Below are 22,858 nucleotides of genomic sequence, written 5' to 3'. Positions count from 1 at the left end.
AATTTTTATGAACTTCATATAGTAATTAAGTATATAGAGTATTTATGTAACTTCAATAGCCAAGGAATGAAAAAAACTGTTCACTTTATGGTGCCTAGCATTTAAAAATCTTCAAATGTAAGAATTTCAAAACATTCATAATACACTTCTAAGTTAAATGATAACCTCCTCTTTGTAAAATTTTGATAATTAAGAAACCTCAATCTTATTTTTAAATAGTTAAATTGATCAAGCTCAACCAAAATAAAAAGCACATTACATGCTTTTAGAGAATATTTTATGAAATATCAACATATTGAAATGTTACTGGACAATAAGAACTGATTACCATACTCCATTATTGCCTACCTAAAGTTTTTCACATGGTCTTCCACTCCAGAAAGACGAACTGAATGCTGTAGTGCATTCAGGTAAGTCAGGGCTTGTGTAGAGGACCCCCAATTCACATCTGTAGAAAGATGGTGTTCATATAGCATAACACCAATTATACAATCCATCAGTAACCAATCTGAGATATACAGAGAATTAAATATACTTTCATATTTAAAAAAATCAAATTCTAAACTAAAATACTGCACTTGAACTTTCAAAAGAATCTATAATGCTGTGCTAACTTTAATTATAATTGCATTTAAGGAAAAAGTATAATTTAGAAAAGGCTGAGATGATAAGGCTATAGACATGCCATGCATGAAATTCAAACGATTTTCACAAAAAAGAAAACACTTCCTTATTATTTTTTATAAATACAACCAAAGGTCTAAAGGGAAAGAGGCAGATCTCCACTGTTAGGAAGTACTAACTGCACTCAGCAGTTTTGTGAACAGGCAAATTTTATTTCTTATTAAGCAAACAACTTGGATACCTAATGATGACATTAGATAACTGTTACTTGAGAGACTTACTAGGTATGTTAGAGAAATAATTGCTTCTAAAGTGGTTAAAATAATAGCTTTTATGTCCATTCCATTTCTAGAGCTACCACTCTGATCCAAACCTCATCATTTCATATCTTGGTTACAAAATGTATCCTCACTGAAAACACTTTTGTAATGTATTCCTAATCTATTCTAATGTGCCAAAACTTTTCAAGCACTTCTCGTCGGGTCTTTCTTCTATTTTAGACTATGTCTGGTGTGGTAGATTCAATTATGTCCCCCACAAAACCCTGTTCTAGCCCTCATCCTGCGGGTGTAGACTCAACTGTACACAGGGTTTTTAAAGATCCTATTTAGAGGAGGCCAAACTGAATGGAGGTGGACCTTAATCCAACATGCCTGAAATCCTTACAAGGAGAGTGGGTCTAGACAGAGACTGTGCCAGAGAGCTGCACCAGCAGGCTCCAGACTTCAGAGAGGAAGCCGAGCCTGCCAATATTTGGATTTCCGATTTCTAGCCTACAAAACTGTGAAACAATAAACTCCCGTTGTTTGGGCCAACCAATGTGTGGTATTTGTCACAGGGACCCTGGCAAACCAGGACAACTGGTTATAATCCTGAACACTGGACTAATCCTAATACACTCCAACAACATCTGCCTACGTGGAAATACCCAACGTTTATCAATATGACATATACTAGGTAATCTTTCAGTATTTCCTAGTTAAAACATGTTCGTACAATTTTCCTCGCTACATGGAAAGTTAGCAGGCAGATACGATGTCTTCTAGTATTTTGTGAATTCCATGCCACTTGCAATAATTCTAAAACCACTGCAGGTAGGTGGCACATATGCTTATTAGGCTAACAGCAACTACAGAAGTACAGATCTGAATCCTTCAAAGAGTAATTTAAAAATATTTTAAATGCAACAGAACGTTAATTACACAAACTAATTTTTCTACAAATTGGATTAGATGAATTTAATTTATGGATAAAAATGTTAATTCCATAGGAATAAAAAGTTACAAAGTAATTGTTTCATTAAAACAACATGCATTTGGAAGTAAAGTATTTTAGGTTTTATATGATGAATAAATATACCTTTCAATTATACAAAAGGTAATGCTTAAATATTGAAAGTAACAAGTTCTAAAAGTTTTCTAGCCAGATATACTAAATAGGAAAAACAAAACTACTACTGACCTGGTTTTTTGTAGGTAACATAAATATACAGCCCAAGGACTATTACATATGTTAGCAATGCTGCCCACCAGTTAATGACGAACATCACTATACAACAAAGAACTGCTCCTATGAGTGAGATCCACATGTTGTAGTATTTGAATGCAGGACGCCATCCTATCAATAACAACAAAAAACATACATAAAAGCTCATTAGATACCTCATCTGCATCATACAGTGGTACAAATGCAAACAAAGAATAACTGTCCTGTTGCTGCCACACTGAGAGGGCTCTGGGCATTAAGCTTAAGTTATTAGATAACGGTAATGCCAACGACCATTCCTGATCACAATTAAATTTTAAGATTTTTGAATAGGGAGCATCTATTTATTTCCCCATTACTCTATCTTACTATCTCTGAATCCAATAAGCTCTACAAAAAAAAGTATAAATCAGCCAAATAGTGAATACTAAACACTAGCAAAGGTTTAAAAAAGAAAAGCCATTTCAAATTAAGTTCTTAGAGTGGCTTTATTTTTTTGGTTTTAGCATAAGACACATCCATATTCCAATGAATATACAACAGTTCACACAAAATATTAATGAAAGTAGTTAAAAATTCATCTACTTGCTAGACAAACTAAGAGTTGACTACAGGAACATACATTTGGTCAGGTATTTTTAAAGTATGTCTACTCTAAAAAATTGTTAAAGACTACGTTTTAAAATTTTCCTAAGAGGAAATAAGTATTCATATGCTTTCTACAATACTTTTAAGTTTTACCAAAAAACTCATCATATGTAGTTTCATAGTCAAAACTATTTTTAAATTATCACTTCAATAAAACTCCTTTTTTAAAGTAAAATGGTTTTGTGACCAAAGTTTCCATACTTTCATCTTTCCCATTCTGTGAGACTTTAGATCCTTAGAAGGAATAGTGCTTTCGTTCCTTCATTTCCTTCCCTGATTTCCAAATGCTGTCATTGTTCATAACAAATGGCTAACGTAATTTTTCAGTTGACAGTGAAACCTTGTATTAGAACTCCACAGAACTCATTTTGTACAAACATTTTTGGAAAGGTTAACTACATTGTAATAACATTCTTACTACTCAACTGAAAAAAATCAGCTAAATAAACAGTAAAAAGAAAAAAAAAGAAAAGCATTCTTTCAGTATCAGTGAGAATTAGAGATTAATGCTATCTTAAATGCTTTGAAGACAAGACACAGAACATGACCAGCAAACTTCACAATAAAGAGACCTTTAAAATGTTCAAAATTTGATTGAACAGCAAAGACTTAAAGCATTAATGAGCCAAATGTATATATACCATCTTTTAAAACTCATTCAAAGTTCTTCTTTCTCTGAATTCAGAGACATTAACACATTTTTTAACTTTTTAAAAACATAAAATCACCTGGAGATTTTGCAAGCGATGCATGGAATACTGAAAAATTGATCAACGCATATGATGCAAGGAAGAAGTTAGAGATAATTGGAGCGATAACATTGAGTTCCGCTGCAAAAGAAACATCAGGTCAATTTAGTGATGTATTAGGCATTTTTTAACTTTTCAGAAATAGCATAATGAACACCCTCATATTCACCTTTCAGGTTTTGCCATCTATGTTTCATATACTCGATTTTTCAGAAATCAAACCTTACATATACAGCTGAAACTCCCTTTATACCTATTTTGAAGCTGATGTATTCTTTTTAGTCATACCATCTAGTTTTTTTAATGAAAAATATTTTTTCTTTTTTTGTGAAAAATAACATATATACAAAAAAGCAATAAATTTCAAAGCACACTGCAACAATTAGTTGTAGAATTGATTTCACACCACATAGTTTTACTACACATGTATCTATAATTCATAAGCATTATGTGGTATTATTTTTGGTATTTAAAAAGTTACATAAATATCACACTATATGTATCATTTTGCACTTAGATTTTTTGCACTTTTTACATTTACAATTCTTCCATATTGAATAAGACCACATTCATTTAATTTTTTACTGCTGAATATTATCCAACCATTTCACTCTTCTATCAAGAAACAGGCTCCATCTCTATTATAATTAATGATACTAGAGACATTATTTGTATATGACTCTTTGGACATCTACGTCAGTGTTTCCGTAAGGTAAATACCTAGAAACAGAACTGCTGAATCAAGGGAAACTAGCTGTTGCCAAATTTTTCTCCAAGAGAAACTACACCAAATACATTATCTATCAGCATTACGAGAGTTTGTTCCCACACTACACACGATACTTTGCTTTACCAGATGTACTAATTTGAGGGGCTGGTCAGCAGTTTTAAAACCTAAAAGTCCAAAGTCTTCTCTAGCAGCAGAAAGTCCTTCAGCTCTCTTACAATCAGAGACATCAATGCTAAGAAGTAGATCAGGAGAGGCTCTACATTCATGGGGAACACTGGAATCATTTTACTTATCCTATTACCCTATCTGTTTTAGGGACAAGAACCTAGGAGTTTCCTTCAGCCCTAAATGGGACTTGGAGATGATAATAATATTGACAAATAGGTACTGAGCGCTATTTGCAGTTTTATATCAATAGTCTTCCATGTGAACAGAAAGAAACTTAGTATGTTAGGCAAAGCAACGCTTTGCTTATAATTTAATAATTCATTGTTTATAACTAATACTGTAAATGTATTAAAATCTATATTAGCACACTGTTTATGTAACTAACCAATTAAGATGAATCCAAGTGCAATTAAGAATGTTAAGATGTATCCACGAAGAGGTTCATTATTCTTTCCATAACCTTTAGCAAACATCTGGAAAGCTGGGTAGATGTTGTCCTTACACAGAGCCTAATGAAGAAATGTACACATTAAAATGAAATATATCAGAATCAGACAAATTTTCAGTTATAAGAGGTCAATCAGAAATTCAAGGTTCTAATTCCTGTTCTCTTCTATTTTTCATCCATCTCACGCTGCTTTACCTACATATTGTAAAGGAGATTTAAACACTCAAGCATCAGAAGGGTGACAGATCTAGAATATTGCTAGTTTTTTATCCTCCTCTCCCTCAATGCTGAAATACTTTAATATATGAAGAAGCAATTAGAAAAGCAGGCTCATAAACAAGAGAAATTTGGAAGCTTGTAAAGTATGACAGTATAGCGCGCTTTAAGAAAAAACCCAGTATAAATTCTAGACTTAGAGCAGATAAAAATTCTAATTACAAAGCATCAGTCACCACTGTTTAAAAAAAAAATAAATTCTACACCTTTACTACACTCATTAGCTACAACTACAACATTAAGAATAAGGATGCAGAATCAACATTTCGTTTGATTTAGATATTAACAGTATTCCCTGCTCAGTATCAACTGTTTGTTTCATGTTCATTAACAGGAAGCAATATCTATCTTATTCATCATTGTACTCTTTGTAGTTAACACGATGTGGGCACATATTAAGCATTCAAATATTCGCGAAACAACATTTAAGATGGAGTGAAGCTAACTAATTGGGACAAGATACCTTACTTCTTCTGAGTTTAGGTCTTGAAATGTACTCCTAAATCGTGGTAAGACATGTTGTAAATCTATGGTAACAGACTATGTCAAAAAAGCAAAAAATCCATCAGAAGTCCTTCAAAGGCAACTCAAAAAACACACCCTGATGGGGTCAGTGCACAACTGTTTATGTAAATATATATACTCACATTCTTTTGCATATAATTAAGTATGCCAGTCTCATGTGCATATAGTATACACAAATATGGGGTTGATAGAAGCAATACAACCCATAATTTGAAGATAATAACAATCCCAAATTTAAAAAAAACTATCTTGATTTCCCTCATTAAAATCTTATAATGTTAAAATAACTTACCTGAAATATTTTGGGAGCACTCACAAGGGATGCTAATGCAGAAGAAAGAGTGGCTGAAAAGATACCTGCAGAAATTAATGGTGCAAATCCTGACACCATGCTCATTACCTTAAAAAATAAAAAATGACAAAAAAATGGAAAAATAAGTTTTACAAACAATTAAAAAAAGAACATAACACTATGTGGTCACATCATAATTATTCTAATGAAGGAGACTAATATTGGGGATAAGCTGATAATGACAGTAATAAACAATGATAATGATGGTATGTGTATCAGGCATATTATCTAGTTCTCATCTTAAAAAAAAACTTTTTATTTTGTAAAATTTCAAACACACCCAATGGCAGAGAGAATAGTATAATGAACCATCATGTATCCCTCAACCAGCTTCAACAATGATAACTTCATGGCCAATTCCTGGATTATTATTAAAAATTCCCTTGAATTTTTACCAAATCCAGATATTATTTTATATATAAATGTTTCAATATGCATCTCTAAAGGTAAGGACTTTTTAAAAAACACAATTAAAATGCCATTGTTACATCTTAAAAACATAATAATTCTTTAATGGCCTCTTATCTAGTCAGCAAGTCAGCACCCAAATACTTGTCCCTCTTTTCTAGCTCTTCAACAGTCTGATCAAGTCTGTATCCAAAAAGTACACATTATATTTGGTTGATATGTTTTTTAGTCTTTTTGATTTACAGTTTCATCCTTTCTTTTCATTTTATTTATAATTTTTATGTTGAAGAAAACAGGTCATTTTCCTGTAGACTCCCCCTGTCCACGCACACATGCACACACACACGCGCGTATTCTCGCTCGCGCGCTCTCTCTCTCTCTGGATTTTGCTGACTACATCACATCTAACTGTGGTGTTAAACCCTGTACTCTAGATCAACAGGTAGGTAGAGCTAGACAGTCATCAAGTTAATGGCAAGTTACTCGTAAGAAAATGTCATAGGTGCTGTGATGTACTTCCATCACGAAACTCCTAATGTCTGGCTGTTTATGGAATGTTAATTTAGTAGAATGGTATTGTGATTATGTTATTTTTTTTTTTAAATAGCCTTTATTCGTTAGATCAACACATGGAAATATTTAAAGCTGAAAGAATATGATATAAAGGCTAAGATTTCACTTTAATCTGGGATGTGGGGAAACAAAATTGGCCATGTATTGCTAACAGATTAAGTTGGGCCATGTAATACATTAAGTTCATTTCATTACTGTCTCTATTTCAGTATATGTTCGAATACTTCCTTAAGAAGATTTTTTCTTTTTTTTTTTTCAAAAGGATTGATCACTTTGACATGAAAAGACAATCAGATAAATTCATCCAGAGGCTGCATTATGCAAAATAATTTCCCTGGATTCTTCAAAAGTGTCACTATCATAAAAGATGAGAACAGGTCCAGGTACTGCTCTCGATTAAAGGATTTTAAAATGACATGACAACTAAATGCCGTGTGGGATCCTTGATCGAATCCTGGGTCTGTAGAAAATAGCCATAAAAGACATTACTGTGTCAAGTGGGAAGATACGAATAAAGACTATAAATTTAAATAATATCTTATCAGCACTAAATCTTCACGGTGATAACTGGTTATGAAGAACGTTTTAAACTTCAAACTGTCATGCCACGATGTATACAACTATGATTGAGAAAAAGAATACACATATATATATACATAAAGATAAATCAAATGGCAAAATGTAAACAATTAGGAAATATAAGTGAAAGGTGGGTACTCAGGTGCTTATTGCACTGTTCTTTCTATCTGTTTAAAATCTGTCAAAATACAAAATTTATGTGGAGGAATTTTTGGGTGGGTTCAGGTACTGTCTGCTTGATCCATCCATTATAAACTTCAGCAGCAGCAAGTGATAATCACTATCTAACTTATTATTTCATTTAGAGGAGATTTACCTTTCATTTATATTGAATAAAAATAAGCCAGTGAGATCCTGCAGAAAAAGAAACAAAGTTTTAAGCTGTTTGTATCTATTTTACACCTGACTGTCATGTAGTACTTTAAACCAGATGTAAAGTTAGCCATGACATAACCCTGGCCATATGGAATAGCCTGATTCCATGTGTGCACGAACTGCCTTGTTTTTACTTAAATGTCTTCTCTTGACCGACACAGGTACGTTCCAGAAGACCAAGAGTTAAAAATGAAGATTAAATTTCTTAAGTGTTTTAAGAAACATTAGCAATGAAATCTGAGAATCCTGAGAGGAAAAAAATTCGAAAGATGATTTTCTGTTCAACTCTTTGATAATTTAGTAACTACATATATGCCGTTCATTTTCATAATCATTACTCTTCAGTTGCTAATCTTAGATTACGTAGCACTGCCAACCCTACCTTTAGGGAAGGAGGTTGTAAAGGACAGATAGGGTCTAAGACAAAAATGAACAGGCCTCGAAGGCACAAAAGTTTGTAACATATTTATCAGACCACAGAAAATCCCATGCCTGTGTATAGGGATCTATATAAGTTAAATGAAGTGCCAAGACAAAGATAAATGAGTAAGTGGGAAAGAGAATATGGTGCTCATTATAAAGTTTTAAGTAAAGTAAAACAGACCCTATCCTTACACTTAATTTTTCACTTTATACATTTTAAAGAAGAAATTAAATACTCCTTTGTTCACAGCAGTTCTGAATTAAGGTAGATAATGCTCATTGTTTAGTATCTGGAAACAGTAGGCTTGCAGGGCCTGCCAGGCATCCTGTATTTTAGTTAAATATTTACCTAACAAACTCTGCATTTTCCACTACTTAATGGTAAAAATACGAGCAGTAAGGATAACAATGATGTAAATAACCGTAATATCAGCACTGTCCACAATATATATAGCTGAAATAAAGCTGAGGAAAAAAAGTCCTGTCTCTAACAGCGGGAGGGTGGACAGAAATACAGGCCTAATGAAAGTGGAAAGTAAATGAAATGATCTGCAAGTCTTCAGGCAGAGGGTATGTTTGTGCTGATAGTTGAGGTTCAAGAAAATCTTCATGGAACTGTATCTCCAAGCAGGCAGGCAGATTAGACAAATAAAAATAAAAAGCAGGTGCATTTCAAACAGAGTGAAGCACTCAATAAGGGAACAGAGTAGAGCAGGCATGTGCGCGTGTGCACACACACAGACTGGAGTCCAGTAAGAACAGAAAGCAGCGGGACAACAACTGAACATGAAGAGCTCCAGCTGACAAGCCAAGAAAGTTCACATTCTGTTAGGCAACAATGACTCAAGGGTTTTGGAGGGCATTAAATGTAGACATATGGTAAAAATATAAAACTACTTATAAAATTAAAAATTTAAGACAAAAAGATAACCCAAAACATTTTTCTCCCTGAAGTAGGAAAAGCCAACTATAAATTATAAATGTGGATCAGTTTAGATTTCATGACAGACACTAATTTCCACGTTTTCAGTTATGTTCAATCTATTCTTTATTAAAAAAATAACAAGTGATTATATTTTTTAAGATTTTTTCCCATTACGCATCACTTTACAAAACATTTTTTAACATTTACTTACTTAATTTAGAGAAGCAGCTTTGCTTACACCAAACTTTTCTTTGCTTGAATGAGCCCCTACTAGACTTGATAAAGACAACACACTTTTTGTATTTTAAGACAACAACACAGAAATCTGATTGGCATTTGTAGTTACTGGACACAGCCCAATGTTTGTGTCTTTCATACACAGTATCAATGACAGGATTGGCCTGAATCATTAGCTGGGCATGAATACTTTCTTTCATTCCTACATTTATGCCTAGTCTTGTGATGAGAAAAAACAAACTTCTATTACAAAATTGGGTTCAATATTTCTCACCCACCACTGAAAGTGCAGTCAATTGCTTTTAATTATATAATAGAAAACAAAAGCAATTGCACTAAAAATTTAGTTTAGACATAAACTCTTTTCCTGATACTCCTGAATCTACACCTTTTGTGTTCTCCTCAATTGCGCGTCCTAGTACTGAGCAACTCTCAAGATCATCTTTCAAACTTGTGTTAGTAATTAATTCTTCGCCTCCTTAATTTTTTGTTTCTAAAAAAAACATAAATCTGATAGTTTAAAATCCGATTCTCCCTTCAGAATCTGACTTTGTCAAAATCAAAAACTTTTGCTCTGTGAAAGACTACTAAGAAGATGAAAAGACAGAGTGGGAGAACATATTTGCAATATATTTGCAAACTATATTTCCAAGAAAGGACTAGTATATAGAATATATAAACAACCCTAAAGCTCAACAGTAAAAAAACAAAAGAAGACAAAAATCCAATTAGAAAATGGGCAAAATACACGAAGAAACACAGCACAGAAGAGGATGTAGAGGCAAATAAGTACCTAAAGAGTTGTTCAACATCATTAGCCATTAGGGAAATACAAATTAAAACCCAGTGATACAAGATTGCAAACATATCAGAATGACCAAAATAAAAAACAGTGACAAAATCAAATGCTGATGAGCATATGGCAGAGAAAGTGGATCGCTCATACACTGCGGATGGGAATGTAAAATTCCATAACTACTCAGGAAAATAGATGGGCAGTTTCTGAAAACACTAAACATATAAATACATCTGACCTAGCAATTGTACTCCTGGGCATTTATACCAGAGAGATAAAGACCGATGGTCACACAAAAACCTATATACAATTATTTAATAACAGCTTTATTCTTAACAGCCCCAAACTGGAAACAACTCAGGTAAATGGTTAAACAAGCTATTATCCATCATCAGCAAAAGAAAAAAAAGTAACAACCTAGATGAATTTTCAGAAAATTATGCTCACACAAAAAAAGCCAACTACACAATTCAACTCACATTATACTTTTGAAATGACAAAAATTATAAATATGGGAACAGACTAGTGGTTGCCAGGCACTAAGGAGGGATGGGGGTTAGGGAAGTGGGTATGGGAATAAAATGGCAACACAGTGGATCCTTATGCTGATGAAAATGTGTGATTGTATTTATGTCAATATCCTGGTTGTGATATTCTGTTAGTTTTACAAGATGTTACCCTTGGAGGAAACTATATAAAAAGGTACATGGGACCCCTGCGTATTATTCTTACAACTGCAAGTGAATCTACAAGTATTTCAAAATAAAAAGTTTAATTTACAAAATCCACAAAACACTTGGAGCCTAATTTTGAAGTTTGCAACTAAAATTCATCAAAGAATATAATGTTGCATTTAGTCAATGCTACAGATAATAAATCTGTTCTTAAGTTAATTTTCCAGGTGATACTATAACAATAGCAATAACTAACACTTAAATGCTTGCTATGTGCCATTATCTTGTTAAATATTTCACATCTTTTTAAATCTCAAAATCTTATAAGCTAGGTATTAATAATTTTATTCCCTTCGATTTTTGTATTCCTTGTGTTTGGAAATGTCTCTGTTGCTATTTGCTTAAATGTAAATCTGAAATATGACTAAACAAGAATTAGAAATACTAATGAAAGATATAACAGATGATGTAAACAGCCCCTACTAAGCAAATAATCTCCAAACATAATACTGTGATATGTTCAGATGACTGAGCAGGAATAGACATCGAGTTCAAGGGCAGCGCATCTAAAGATCAGCAACATGAGCTTCTGAACAATTTTTTCAAACATTTGATGGAAATATGTTTAAAGTGTGCAAGACGATTCAATGCCTCTCTGCTTTCTGAAACAGTATTTGCAGTCCTGATGACTGAGGGCATAAATATTACACTATCAAGCTATATTATTAAAGTGTTACCCTCATTGCTCTGGAATGGCCCCAGATTTTACCCTTTCATATTTTTCTGTTTGCCCAATTGGTTTTCCATAGTCTTCTTAATGTATCTGGGTGTAAGGTGAGAATGGCCCTCTTTTCTAAGCCGCTGCTGTATTCTGAAAGGTCATACTTGATAGCAGTCTGCGCCACTGGAAAATACAGAATTCCCATATAATATAAACTCCATGCTCACCTGGAAGTTGTTCATTAGACCATAGGAACAAGGATTGCTTTCACAAGATGAAAAGTCAAAGTTTAATTTGCAGGCTGCAGAAGTACAATTTGTTAGCTCTGTTACAATAGTGTCATTAATGCTCCCAGTGGCATCTCGAACAACACAAGAACCTGAAGCACAAGCGACAAGGAGAACAAACGACATGGCTAACATTTATATTCATTTCAGAATCACATATACCCACACTGTGTAGATATAGTTGCCTATATAACAGCATAAACTGCATTTATAGTTAAGATAGCTTTATCTCTAACAGAATTTGTCCCCAACGTTTAAATAAGTGAAATGGAACCTTTTATTTATAAAGAATAGTATATATATACATATAAACTTAAAAACCTTGTAAATGTAGTTGTGGAGAATGGTATATAAGCAAAACTTTTTCTTAAACTATTGGTCAAGATTTCCTTAAGCAAATACAAAAACACTGTTGAAAGCGGTTCAAACAACAGAAACGGTTTCCTATACTCCAAATGGTTGATACTTGAAGTTCAGCCAAAGATCAGACTTCAGGTAATACTGATCTGCTGTGAGGGAAAACAACCTGAACATTAATTAATTATAACTCTGTTGAAACCTATGCTTCAAATAGGTCTACCTGACAGGAAGAAAATAAATGGTATGTGAGATTTGCTCAATATATAACCCATGGGCAGAGTGAACGGGTGTAGATGAAACAAGGTTAATCATGTACTGATAATTTTTGATAATATTTATAAAGTCAGCTAATGATTATATTTGACTCATTAGACTATATTTTCTACTTTTGTTTAAAATTGAAATCTTCCATAATAAAACATTTAAAAAGTTACTTAAACAAATACTTCATTATTGGGAATAACATATAGGAGCAACTAATAGGAATCAACATTCTTTAGATTTCTTTAGATATATATCTTTAGATATATATGTATTTTCTGAAGCTTCTTTAACAATATTTGTCCCATCACATGTAATGGGAATTTGTATAGGCACTACAGCAAAACTGGAACAATAAACAGAAAACTAAGCTTGATGGGGAGAATATTTTAATGACTAGACAGCCTACATACAGTTCTCTGCTCTTTACATTTCTTCACCTAACTTTTGTAGCAGTGTTTGCAAAACCACATTTCCACTAAAGATCCCTATAAAACTACTGGGAGGGGGTTAGGGGAAGATGAGGGCCCTGTGACTTCCACCAGCCCTAAAGCAGTTCCACTTGCATGTCTTTCGTATTTCAGTTTTCTGTATCTATAAGGGGGGAAGAGGGTTCTACTGCTTTGAACTGGTTACACAACCACTGGGATAGACAGAGTCTGTCTTAACTGGCCCAGCTACTGAACATCTGTTGGTGCAGAATGAAACGAATTATGAAGGCAAGCAGTTTTAGAGAGCTAGATAAAAACAGAAAACATTTACCTGCTGTAACAAATTATTTTCTAAATTGAAACAATCATTATACATTTCCTTGGCACTTCTAATTCTTGTTTAGTCATATTTCACAACTACATTTAATCAAATAGCAACAGAGATGGTAAAAAGAGTTCTGATATTACTTCCCAACATATCACTGACTATATGGCAAAAGTGAGATTCCTCACTGAAAATCAAAGGGAACCTCTTACTAGGTAGTCTATGAATTTGTAGTTTATATTCTTTAGATTAGTATTACACTAAGGTTAACTTTTGTAGTATGCCTGAGAAATTTAACTGTAAAAAGCTTGGCTTCACATGCTAGATATTAAAAACAATGCTTCCATTTCAAGAATATATGTTTTCTAGGTATTTCTAGGTATAGCCTTATAAACGTGAGATAATTTATCTACAGTCACTGCATGCAAACTAGATGTAAAATTCATAACTATTAATTTGCACAACAGAGCTCTCCGGATTAGAATGTTTCAATTAATTTAAAGAATGTCTTGTTGTAAAAAGCCTTTAAAGATGTATTCTCTCTATCATCAAAACAAGTCTTTAAATCAAGTGACAATTACCCTTAGTGACAACATCTCAACTTTGATTTTCTCATCTATAAATGGATTTAGAGGTTGGCTGACCATTTAATTTCTTTCAAATTCTAAAATGCTTTGATTTCATGAATGTAACAAAATAGTTTTAAAACCATTTTCATTCAATTTAGTTAGACTCGAACAACATTTTATGTCAATTTACAATTTAGAATGTCCTGTTAGTACAAACCAGTGTTTTTATGATAAAAAAAAATTCCAGACATTGCTTTTGAATAACCACCATAAACAAAAAATTCAGAAATTTCTAAAGATCAAAGAGTATAAAATGCATTTGTTTCTATAAACTAATTATGCTTTCTTAATAGCAGCTCAGCGAAACTTAAGATTTTTCAAGTATGATATTACTTGATCCTCTAGTTTACTATAATGAATAAAAATTCTGGCAGAGAAACAAGGAAGTTTTGGTGGTTTAGTACCAGTTGTTTTCTTAAAACTGTTTTGGGATTATAGTACGCAATACCACTTTTTTAAAATAAAATATTTCCAATTTCAAAAGTTAGGAATTAAAGCCATGAAAAGAAATACTTACTGTAATGTATATAATGAAATTTCTAAAACTGGTAAAGAAATTTAAGGCTATTTACCTACAGATACTGCAATTCCTATGTAAACCAATGTAGTAATTAAAATGGCCAAGAGCGTTCCTTTGGGTATGGCTGACTGAGGATCCTAGAAAACAAGAAGATCTTTCAAAGTCTATCTTTAGAAATAAATATACATATATATTTTGCTTCAAAATATATAAGCAATACTTATTTTATAATACTTACTGCAAGATCACCTGAGATATTTGCTCCAGCCAGAATACCAGTTGCAGCAGGAAAAAAGATGGCAAATACAGAAAAGAAAGTCTCTTCCTCTCGGAAGTCTGGTCCAAAGTTCTCGCTAAATATTTCAGCTGGAGAGAACAAAATATTTGGGGCAATTAAAACATAGTGTCTTGAAATCATAATGCTTTAGGTTAAGAAAATTGGTATATGACTCCTAACTCCTCTTCAGTTCAGTAAATGTATATTTCATAATTTGTGAACAGTAGATTTCTCGGCCAAATACTATAGTGTTGATCTTATAGGCCGATTTGGTTTAGGACCAAAATGATTATTTGATCTAGGTTCTGCCTCAATTTTTTTTTTAAATATCTTACTAATTATATTTCCAGCACCTCCAGCTTGATTGTTATCACCCATCTAAATGTAAGTCAAAGCAAGGATAAATCCCCTTAGTCTCAGAGATCAAAGAACCAGAAAGGAGGTAGAGAAAAGGTACACCATACATTTTTTTTTCGCAAAACGTCCAGCTTTCATTACACTCCATATAGATTTCTGTCCACAGCTTTCTCTACTTCCTAGTGATGACCTATTTTATTTCTGAGGCTATTCATCAGCTGCCAGATTATTTTACTAATGCACCCTGGGTAAATGTCATTTCCATCTGAATAATAATCACAGCTGCAACTAGTCCTACTGTTTTAATCTATTCTGAAAGATAGGCCCTGACACTGAATCAGCCAGCTGACAGTCACTTTCCACCCATTCATTCAATATTTGAGAGTCAGGTCCAGTACCAGAGGCATCTCATATCTCAGGGTGCTTAGAGACAATATGAACAAGACGGACATGGCTCTTGCCTTCATGGAACTTAAAAGTGTCCCACTGGGGCGCCACAAAATAAATAAATAGGCAATCACAAAGAATAGTATGGTCCTGATCGAAACAGACTGTAGTGATAAAATAATAAGCAAGGGGTAATCTAATTTAATATGGTTAGCAAAGATTTAAGAGATGTAACTAAGGAGATAATGCTTAAGCTGAGATTTCACTGAGCAAGAATTAGCCATGTGATGTTCAGAGAGAAAGACTGATTAATTCTGGTTAATCAACCGGGACTGAGAAACAATATGTATAAAGAGACATGTAAAAACATGAAAATAACCACATAACATAATGACGATATAATTTATATACATATATGTACGGAATAATAAAACAAAATTGGGCAAAAAATAGAATATAAAAATGTTAATCATTGATGAATCTAAGGAAAGGGTGTAAGGAGTTTATTATACTATTTTTTGCAAATTTTCTGTTAAGTTTGAAATTTTTTCAGAATAACAAGGAGTGAACAGGAGGTAAATGTTTGAAAAATGTGTCTATAAAAGGGAACTGGAAAGTGAAATAGGAACCAGAGAGGGAATAAAACACAAAAGGAAACTTTATCAAGGATGGGGATTAGTAGGGCAAGTATGTAAGTTAATGGAAATTATCCAGTAAAGAGTTTTCATGAAGGGGAACGATTAGATTATCAAAGCAAAGAGATATTTGAGAAGGGGAAAGAAATGGGAACCAGAACATAGCAGATGAAACTGTCTTTGACAAAGAGATCCTTCATCATATCAGAAAGGAAAGAGGAGAAAATGTATACAAATACCAGGTAGTTACCTGAACTAAGTTCATCCATATTACTTGTTTACTGGTAACACATTTCAAGTATAATGAATTATAGTAGAGCCAAGAAGTATTAAACACCAAAAAAGAGAAATCACATTACAAAGTATATTTAGATTTATTTACCTCATTTTTAAAATAAACCCTGATGTGTTATTTGAATAAAATATAAATTATTAATATACTATATATCACCTTCAGTGAACTGCTAGAACTGAAAAAAGGAATATGAAAAATGTGTCTATTCCTCAGTAGCAATGATTTTTTTCTACATTCTAACACCTTTTGCTGCTAAGAACAAAAAATAAAAAAAAACACTTTTAAGTAAAAGTGATTTTTTAATCTAATTCTACAACATACCTAAAGGGTACAAAACTAAATAGAATTTTGTATGAGTACAAGTCACCAGATCAAACGCAATTATATTTTCAAAATTCTAAAATATATACAAAATATTCTTTTTTACTTACATTTGTAACCAAAGAAACCTTTGGGCTTCTTGCTCTCCAATGGGATAAATGTTCCTATGACGAAATCAGCAATAGCGAGTAGCAGAATCACCAAAAGAACAATCTGAGCCTGGAATGTTAAACATTAAAACTCAAAACCAAGTATCTTGTGTCCATACATGGATTCAGTTCCCACAGAACAGGATTTCCTCGAGAGATAGTATTTCTGTCTGATCTCCCCTTCTTCCCCAGTGCCTCCAATAACACCAAACACAAAGTAAGTGTTCAACACATTTTTGTTAAATGAAACTACCCTAAAGTGTTCAATACACTGGAAAAAAATGGATAATCAAAGCAGGATCATACCACATATTTTTGAAATGATTTAAACAAGTGTATGCCCTCCCCAAACCAAACAGCAATGTAAATTACAAAACACTATAAATAAATGATTTAATTTTATATAACTAAGATGAAAATAAACAGCAAACTAGAAAAAGTATTCTTTCAGATAATCCTAATTTTTGTTTTGGTAAACATTATAGCTTACATAGAGCACAGACCTGTGACTTTTATGTTTACTCTAAAAGTAAACATGAAGACACTTGGGAAGGACTTGGAAGTTCTCACCAGCATCTTTGTGGGAATCGGTTACTCAGGAAACTAGAGCTGTGCTGTGGTATACTTTAACTCTCAAGAATACAGAAACAATTTGGGGGCTTTGCCTATAGTGATATAGTGTAACACTTCAGCAATTATTCCCAGAAACTGTGATATTTCGGTTTGGGCATCATGACTTCTGAGATTTCAATAGCAAAGAATAAGATTAGGTTCTCTAACCTTATACAGGCATTAACCTCCAGTTTACTGTTCCAGTATTTATTTTTGCACTAACATTTTAAATAAATGACAAAACCAGCAGTTTAATTTTGGATACCTTAAGTATCAACCAGAGAATTTCTGGATACGCAAATCAAGGTTGGAGAACAAGAGGGGAGGTGGGACATTCAAAACAGTACTGTGTTTAACTGGATCCTAGAGTGATATATCTTCAAATATTCTCTACCCTGTCAAATAGAAAATAACCTTATGCATAGACAACTGTGAAAATGACCACTTAGAAACAACCAAAACTGGAAAATATTACACTTCACAGCATTACCATGCTTAACTCTTTGAGCTCACATATTAGGTGTTTACGTGTCCCTGTCGGCACTCACTTTTGCTTCCCACTCCATCCCAGCGACCGAGATGCCCAAAAGGAGCACCACTGTAATGGCGCCAATAATGCGGATATCATTGATTTCATCTATCATGAGTATGGAATGCTCCTAGAAAAAGAGAATTATACATTTAAAATGTGCAATATTAGTTCATGTAAATCAACTCTTCAATTCTTTTTGAAACACTCTCGAGGTAGAACAGTCTCTAACGTGTAGAAGTTAAAAAAAGTGCTTATGTAGGGTGCGCAGGTGGTTCAGTGGTAGAATGCTCGCCTTCCACACGGGGGACCCGGGTTTGATTCCTGGACCAATCACTCCCCTGCCCCCACCCTCAAAACGCTTATCTAATGAATGAATTGGTAAATCTAAGAAAAAGGAGTGAATTGCCATTTACTATTGAGGTGTCATTCAAGTACCTGACAACATCAAAAATACCATCACATCAATACTGCTATATTTAAGGTAGACTCAACTAAACAAAACAAAAAGAATTATTAATAAGCACATGAAAAGAAAAATCAAAATTTGATTAAGCTGCACAGATAGGATTTTTAAGTTACACAGAAGAAAAAATATATTTTATATTCATTGTGATTAGTGAACTTATGTTTTTCATGGTCTTTTATGCTGCATAAGGAAAAGAGATGAACGCATGCTGTTGTTCTCAAAACAAACTGTTCACATTCTATGAGGAAACATTATTCATAGCAATAAATTAATGTCAATGACATTAAAAAAAGAAAATCCCCATTAGGTCAAAACAGTTAAGGATTGTAATCTGCCAGATAAATACCTATGCATGCATAAGTTACCATTTCAAGTAATGTAATAAAAAGCGCAACACAAACTATAAATAAATAATACAATTTAATATTTCTGATAACTCAGGATGACTGCACCTGAGTTATAACAGTACCTGTATTATAACCGAAGAAAGTACAGAAGATTACGACACCATGAAATTGCTTCTTTAAAAGAAAAAAGCAATCTTGATGGCTTTTAAAAAATTCATTCATAAAAGTCAATTACAGGGCAGGCAATGGTGGCTCAGTGGCAGAGTTCTCACCTGCCATGCCAGAGACCCGGGTTCAATTCCCAGAGCCTGTCCATGCCAAAAAAAAGGTCAATTATAAGGAAGAAAAATCTGCTTAAATTCCAGATAAATGAGCTTATTACTATAGAGAAAAAACAAATCCAAATCCCAAAATAATCTTGTTAAAATAAGGCATATCAGTGTTGATATTTAACCAATACAGTAGAAAAAGCCATATTCTAGTTTTCTGTTCCTATAGGATTCCACTTGATTTCATAAAGCAAACTCTACTTTTCCCTTTGCAAAAAATTTTTCTTAATTACTGATTTTGTTGAAATCAAATCTGACATCCCTTGAATTAATCTGTCATTCCCTATAGCATCTGTATAATCATACCAGAGAATTTCTTGCAGAAAAGCAAATAAACTGCAGTAGTTCAAATATACAGCTATTGATTGACACATAAATAATGATTATAGCTAGATATTATAGCTATTGCTCAATATTTTATATACTAAATCTAGTGTCAAATACTTATTTTGAATTGGGTTAGATCCCTCTAAATTTAATCTTCAATGAAACAAAAGCATTTCTAAACTCAAAATACTCTGCCAAGAGTTCACAAAATAAACCTTAAACTTCAAATCCCAAATAAAAATACATGTTACAGTAAACAATGAAAGAACATGAACGCTAAGGATTATATTGCTGATTTACTTACAGCCTATCCTGTCCACCCTTCTTTGGCCTATAGTAAAAGTCAAATACTAATGCAGGCGTCAGCCCTTTTCAGATCTTATACTTCCTAAGGTACCACATTCTACTGTGGAGGAAGTGTTACTACCTAACCTAGCCTCACCCAACAAACACAGGTGGTCACTCAAGTTTCCTCTCATCAGTCACAAGAAATCCTATTTCACTCCTATTACTTTAATTACACACATTCCAATAACTCTCAATTTTATCTCCTCAAACAAGTTCTCACCTGTATTCCAAAGCAGTATTAATAGTTGCCTAAGAGGCAGCTATACTTGGAACTTCCCTGGTGTCTCAAATCAGCAAAACTAAACCATACTGTGTTCTCTGTCTCACAGAGAATGTGAATAGCATTACCTTCCATTCGTCCAAGTCAAAATTGTGTATACACAATTAAAATCCTTTCTTTTCCCCTAATTTCCCAAATCCAACTGATCACCAAGTACCACTTCTTCAAAATCTCTCAAATTCACCCACACTCCTCCAGCCACACAGGTCAATGCTTTAACATAAGCCACCATCCTCTCCCAGGATAGTTACAACTATCCTGCTTTGTTTTGTTTTGTTTTGTTTTAACATGGGCAGGCATCAGGAATCAAACCTGGGTCTCCAGCATGGCAGGCGAGAATTCTGCCATTGAGCCACCGTCCACAGTCACACTGCCCTAGCCACATCGCACCACCCCAAAAATCTTCTAAGTGGTTTCTGCCTCCAGCTATGATCCCTTGAATCCTTTCTCTATTCTGTGGTCCAGTATTTGTCTGGAGTACAAATCTGATCAACTCCAATCAAGATAAGACCCAGCCTTAACTGCAAGCAAGACCATTCCTAACTTGACCTTTTTTTTCTCTGTTCAATCTTAAACCTCCTGTATTTTGTTTTCCAGCCATTCTGAAAAAATGAGTTTCCTTAGTGTACCATTCTCCACCCCTTTTAGGCATTTGTTTCCCTCTCTTCCCTCCAGCTTGGCCCACACCTCACCCCTCTTATTCACTTGCTAAATTCAGACTACCTTCCTGGGAGAACATTCCTTCATGCTCCCCCATCAGCCTGATTCCTGGATAACAAGTTAAGTGTTCCTTCTCTCGGTTGCCAAGGCCTCCTATACTTACCCACTTTTACATTCTATAAGAATTGTTTATCTTGCCCACAAAATTTCTTATTACTGCTTTCCTAGTATCTAACACAATGAATGGTACATAAGCTCGCAATAAAGGTTCGGTAAATGAAAGATTAAAAGAAAGGCGAATTACCTTCAGCAATTCCACCACAGTCTCTGCAAATCCAACCACATACATAGCAACTGCAACGGCGTTGGCAAAAGCGAAGATCAGGCCAATTGCTCCACCAAATTCTGGCCCTAGACTTCTAGAAATTAAATAATATGCTCCTCCTAAAGGAGAAAAAAAACACACAAGTAAAATCAGGATTTAAAATACCAAACTATCCTATTTTGAAATATTTAGTTCCTAAATAGTTCACAAAGCAGATGCCTCTAGTAAGCAGAATAGTTATATTAATAAGCAAGTATTATTATTAATTTTTCATATTTTCAGAAAGAAACATTCAACACAAAATTCTTATTAACCCACATCACTAAAGAGTTTTCAGCACCCAAAGAATTCTCCCCCATATCTTATATAAAGTTACCCTGAAATTTAGATTCCCTGCTTTCTCTTCTAAAGCTTAAAACGGGCAACAGTTAATCAACTGCACAATGATTTTTCTACATATTTTGAATTATAACTTTTAAAATCACAGTTGACATGATTTCAGTTACCTAAATTAGAATGGCAATTTGCAGTTAACGTGAATACTAGGAAAGACAAAGTATCCCAATGAAACTGCAAAGAACAACATAACTGGTATCCCCAAGGGAGCTAGTTTTTTGTTTGTATGCTGTATTGTGAGGTCACATTTCATTATTTTTCCATGTGAGTATCCCATTACTGCAGCACCATTTGTTGAATTTTTGTTTGTTAGTTTTGTCTTTGGGTAAGTGCATGGACCGGGAGGGTCTTCCACATGGCAGGCAAGAATTCTACCCTTGAACCACCCCCAGTGCAGATTTTACTCTTGCTAACTCCACTTACATGGTAAACTAAAAGTCATTAATGATCTATCATGAAGCAAATTTTTCCTAACTTAAAAAAAAATAATGTATCAGTATTATGATTTGGAGTTAACCTAATGATTAGCTGAAATCTCTTAACAGCTCTTCTGAAGTTGAATTTAAATCTGACCTTTAGGCCACGATCATAAGCCTGGTTCTTAGGACCAGATACTGAAATGCCATTAAACAGCTGAGTATTTTTATTTACTCTTTTCCCAGTATAAGGAAGACAAATGCAACAACAATTCTACAGTTTGAAAAAGTACTCAATATGAAAGCTTATTTTAGAAATACTTCAATAGGTTTATAGTTAATGTTATCAATTCTGTCAAAATATTCTATACTTTAAACCCATCCAATCTAAACTTTCTAAGTCACCCACTATACTAATTAATAATTTCCATTATCCTGGAAATTCTGAAGGAATTATTTTTGACTAATGGAATTACATAGTGATAACTTTGATGGTCAACACAGATCTTAGAGCTAAATTCTGAAGATGTTAAAATCTCATAATTAATCACAAGGAAAACTTCTGAAATACTGTAATTATCACAGCTTATGTTTAACACAAGCTTTCAAAGTTATTTCATTTAATCCCAATACCAACCACGAATTAAGTACTGTTTATACCAATTTTAAAGATGAGAAAATTAAACCACAAGGGTTAACTGAAATTAGTCAACCACTCGTGTATATTAACAGTTGACAATACAAACTTTACAATGAGAACTATCACCAATAGAAGTTAAATTAAAATCAAGGAATTAATTTATTTGTTATGTGCTATAAAATTTTGAGATTATGAAATCTGAAGTCTCCCTACTGTTAAAGAGAAAAGAA

General features: G+C 33.4%; 1 protein-coding gene across 2 annotated transcripts in view; it reads right to left on the bottom strand.

Annotated features, from left to right (window-relative positions):
• The window catches only part of SLC12A2 (solute carrier family 12 member 2), a 117,501-nt gene that overhangs the window by 32,763 nt on the left and 61,880 nt on the right, over positions 1-22,858 (bottom strand). For both annotated transcript variants that reach the window (XM_077138317.1, XM_077138318.1), the window contains exons 5-15: positions 21,156-21,295; positions 18,111-18,221; positions 16,912-17,020; positions 14,768-14,895; positions 14,582-14,666; positions 11,944-12,095; positions 5,946-6,053; positions 4,790-4,913; positions 3,486-3,587; positions 2,086-2,241; positions 349-448 (exon numbers count right to left, since the gene is read on the bottom strand). In XM_077138317.1, the coding sequence (XP_076994432.1) occupies positions 349-448; positions 2,086-2,241; positions 3,486-3,587; positions 4,790-4,913; positions 5,946-6,053; positions 11,944-12,095; positions 14,582-14,666; positions 14,768-14,895; positions 16,912-17,020; positions 18,111-18,221; positions 21,156-21,295 (1,315 nt within the window). The remainder of the gene's footprint in view (positions 1-348; positions 449-2,085; positions 2,242-3,485; positions 3,588-4,789; positions 4,914-5,945; positions 6,054-11,943; positions 12,096-14,581; positions 14,667-14,767; positions 14,896-16,911; positions 17,021-18,110; positions 18,222-21,155; positions 21,296-22,858) is intronic.

The sequence above is a fragment of the Tamandua tetradactyla genome, chromosome 20 (assembly GCF_023851605.1).
Source record: "Tamandua tetradactyla isolate mTamTet1 chromosome 20, mTamTet1.pri, whole genome shotgun sequence".
Lineage (NCBI taxonomy): Eukaryota > Metazoa > Chordata > Mammalia > Pilosa > Myrmecophagidae > Tamandua > Tamandua tetradactyla.
The sequence above is the reverse complement of the archived record's forward strand: the minus strand, read 5'-3'. Positions and strand labels throughout refer to the sequence as shown.